This window comes from Aplysia californica, unplaced genomic scaffold (assembly GCF_000002075.1).
Source record: "Aplysia californica isolate F4 #8 unplaced genomic scaffold, AplCal3.0 scaffold00183, whole genome shotgun sequence".
Taxonomy (NCBI): domain Eukaryota; kingdom Metazoa; phylum Mollusca; class Gastropoda; order Aplysiida; family Aplysiidae; genus Aplysia; species Aplysia californica.
In genome coordinates, this window is record NW_004797453.1 from 495,774 (window position 1) to 499,833 (window position 4,060).

Genomic DNA, 4,060 nt, shown 5'->3' on the forward strand with positions numbered 1-4,060 from the left:
TGTGTGTGTGTGTGTGTGTGTGCGTGCGTGTGTGTGTGTGTGTGTGTGTGTGTGTGTAAGCTCATATGACCTTATGCAGTTGCGAGCAACGTAACACACTTACTTTAAAAGACAAAGGTGGGGTTTATTTTTGTACTCACCTACTCTGAAACTGACGCTCAGAACTGCCGGCTTGTTCACGGGATCCTGCTGATAGGCCTCTCCAATAGCTTGGTTCACAACGCCCTTCCTGAACAAGAACACAGTGAGGTGAATGAAGCTAGGCATGAAGATTTTTAAAAAAGATTTTCGGTGCTAAAAAAGGCCAACAAGAAGGCAAGAAAGAGAGAAAGAAAGATAGAAAAAGACAGAGAGAAAGAAAGATAGAAAGGAAGAAAGAAAGGAAGAGAGAAAGAAAGATAGAAATAAAGAAATAAAGGAAGAGAGAAAGAAAGACAGAAAAAGGAAAGAAAGAAAGAAAGAAAGGCCAGCTTAAATTTGATCTCTTTATTTCGGGCTTGTTTATTCTTTTTGTGGATAGTACGTGTATGTCATACAGGAAAATCTGATTGACACATTTCTTCTTTTTAATCATTAGAAAACCCTTGCAAGGACCGAACAGAGTTATATACAACCATGCAATCATAGGTTTAAGTCGTTGGAAATATGTCGGGATAAATCGACAACTTTAGAAGGATAAACATTTCTGGCATCATCTTGAACAATCTTTTTTTATGGACACTTTTCACAAAACAAAAGAAGTTACTTACCGTCTTGTATAAAGCTACTGTCGAAATAAACATTAAGGTGTATTGCTGTTTCGAATACATACATGTATCTATGTAACTCTAAAGGTCATGTGATAAATTCCTGCACGTGGTCGAATGATGCATCTGATGTGATATATAAATTATTGTCAGTTTTACCTTTCTTTCCATACTGAATTTTAAAAAGAGTAATATGAATTAATTTCTATGTATACCTGCATGTGTTTTTACGGTCCAGTACAGTCAAGAACAAGAGGATCAAGAGCGGATGCATAAGAGAAGTACAGGACAATAGCTAAAGATGTCAAGAAATCACTAAGAAAAGACAAGGAGGAATTCATGAACTGGCTGGCTGAGAAGGCAGAGGAAGCTGCGATAGGAGGGCACAGGCGAATCCTTTACCAGACCACAAGGACACTTTCTGGAAAATACGGGAAACCTGAAGTACCAGTAAAGGACCAAGAGGGAAAAACCATTTTTGGAAAGGAAGCTCAGTCCAAACGATAGGTAGAGCATTTCAACAATCTCCTGAACAGACCACCACCGAGTAACCCACCAAACATCCTGCCAGCAAGAAACGAGTTACCAATCTGCTGTGATTCTCCTTCAAAACAAGAGATTCTGGATGCCATTAAGAAGCTGAACAAAGGTAAAGCGGCCGGTCCTGACCAGATTCCACCTGAAGCCCTAAAAGCAGATGCCATTGTGACGCAGACATCCTCCTCCCACTGTTTACCAGGATCTGGAATGAGAGCAAGTTCCCAAAGGATTGGAAAGAAGGACACCTCGAGAAGCTTCCAAAAAAGGGGATCTCAACAACTGCAGCAGCTACAGAGGGATAACTCTTCTCTCAATACCAGATAACGTCTTCAACAGAATCATTCTGGAGAGAATCAAGACAGCAACGGATCCAAGACTCCGGGATGAACAGGCTGGTTTCCGGAAAAATCGCTCAACCACCGACCAGATTGCCACGCTGAGGATTATTGTGGAACAGTCCCTGGAGTGGAACTCCCAGCTGATCGTCAACTTCCTTGACTATGAGAAGGCTTTTGACAGTATAGACCGAGCAACACTATGGAAGATACTGAGACACCACGGAATCCCACAGAAGTTGGTGAACCTCATCAAGAGCATGTACGAAGAGACAAGTTGCAGGGTTGTACATGATGGCCAGCTCACTGACAACTTTTACATCAAGACTGGTGTGAGACAGGGGTGTTTATTATCACCGTTGCTCTTCATATTGGCAGTCGACTGGCTGATGAAGGAAACCACCAGAGGACACAGAAACGGTATACAGTGGACCCCATGAACACAGTTGGACGATCTGGACTTTGCAGATGACTTGGCGCTTCTGTCACACACTCAGGAACAGATGCAAGCAAAGACAACAATTTTAAACAGCCTATCAGAGTCTGTTGGATTGAGGATCCACCCTGGTAAGTCTAAAGTCCTAAGGATAGATGAACTTTTCGAAAGGAGCAGGTCACCGTACAAGGAAATGCACTAGAAGACGTCGAATCGTTCTGCTATCTTGGGAGTATAATTGACAGAGAGGGAGGAACAAGCGCTGAAATAAAGTCCCGCATTGGAAAGGCACAGACTGCATTTATTTCTTTGAACAGGATTTGGAGGACCAGGGATATCTCATTACGAACAAGGCTTAGAATTTTCAACTCAAATGTGAATTCAGTCTGTTGTATGGATGTGAGACGTGGAACGCATCCCATACGTGCATAAAGAGGATCCAGGTTTTCTTAAACAAGTGTCTGAGGAAGCTACTGAGGATCAAATGGACAGACAGGATCACCAACGAGGAAGTATTAAGAAGAACCAGACAGAGCCCAGCCAGAGTTGAGGTTGGAAGAAAACGTTGGCGATTGATTGGACACACTCTCAGGAAGTCAAGCAGCTGCATAACAAGAAAAGTGTTAGATTTGAACCCACAGGGTAAAAGATCAAGGAGAAGACCTCGTGGAACCTGGAGAAGAGTCACGGAAATGGATGTACAGAAAAGTGGGAAGACGTGGAGTGACATCAAGCGACTAGCCCAGGATAGGGAAAGGTGGACAGTGTTTGTTCGTGGCCTATATCCTGACCCAAGGTGAGAAAGCCAATGATGATGATGACAGTCAAGAAACATTTCTTGGTGGGACAATAAAAGTATTATCTTAGTCTTAAACTTAATCTGAAAATAATACATTTCCCACTTGATCAAACAATACAAAAACAAAACAAAACAAAACAGCAAAAGTACGAACAACCTGCCCACTAAAAAGACCCCCAAAAACAAAACAAAACAAAATAAATACAAAAACAAAAACAAAAATAAAATAAAACACCAAACACCTGTACCACAGAGATGATTATGTTTTTAGGTTACATGTACTCACTCGAGAAATCTGTTGTCCACCTTGACGCGACCATTAGGTTTGAGGGAGTACTCGGCTGTGATGCACGTGCCCCGTTCAAACACGATGGGGAAACGTTGGATTTCGTACCACAAACCCAGATACTGCAATAATTGAAAATCATGATTCAAAATGAAAAATATCACATTAATCAGTCTGCATTTCTAGTCATTATATCATCATCATCAATGCCTCTCACCCCTGGCAGGGTATAGCCACATACACAAGCTCCTTCCATTTATCTCTGTGCTGGGCCAGCCTTCCAAGCTTGTTCTAAGTGAGCTTCATCTCTCTCATGTCCCTTTCCACACATCTCCTCCATGTTTCCCGTGGCCTACCCCTGCCTCATGCTCCCTGTGGGGTCCCCTGATCGAATGTCTTGTTGATGTAGTCATTATATTATACACCACTTATATTTGAGTAACCTAGTTCGAATGTACGTTCCATCAATATCTCAGAGATCAGAAGATCAGTTCCTTCTGAGAGCACCTCAGAAAGCAGATCAAAATCTCGCCGGGATGTTTTTTTGCTTATCATCTAGATCTAGCTCCATCTATACGTATCTGGAACAAACACTCTTGCATTGCATCAGAGAGATTGCATTTGAGGGATGCGAAGTAGGAGGTAATAGTTAAAATTTAATTGCATAGATGCCATACTTGGTAAATACAAATGTCATCTTGATTGTTGTCCTGCTTATTCATTCTACACTGATGTTCATAATGTGATGGGGATATCATCATTGATTGTATTGTGACAGTGCACGTATGATCTCGAGTGACTGCTTACGTGTTTAAGATCACAACTATTTTGTGTTAAAGTAAGATTATTCTAAAAAACTTTAGAGCTGTATGGTACAGGATTATCATCCTCATTATATTGTTGTTGTTATTAATTATT

The 4,060-nt window shown here is 41.4% G+C and overlaps 1 protein-coding gene across 1 annotated transcript in view; it reads right to left on the minus strand.

The window, feature by feature from the left end:
* Positions 1-4,060, minus strand: part of LOC101863899 (apolipoprotein D) — an 11,995-nt gene that overhangs the window by 1,754 nt on the left and 6,181 nt on the right. The window contains exons 2-3 of the mRNA XM_005098452.3: positions 3,143-3,264; positions 141-229 (exon numbers count right to left, since the gene is read on the minus strand). Coding sequence (XP_005098509.1) covers positions 141-229; positions 3,143-3,264 — 211 coding nt within the window. The remainder of the gene's footprint in view (positions 1-140; positions 230-3,142; positions 3,265-4,060) is intronic.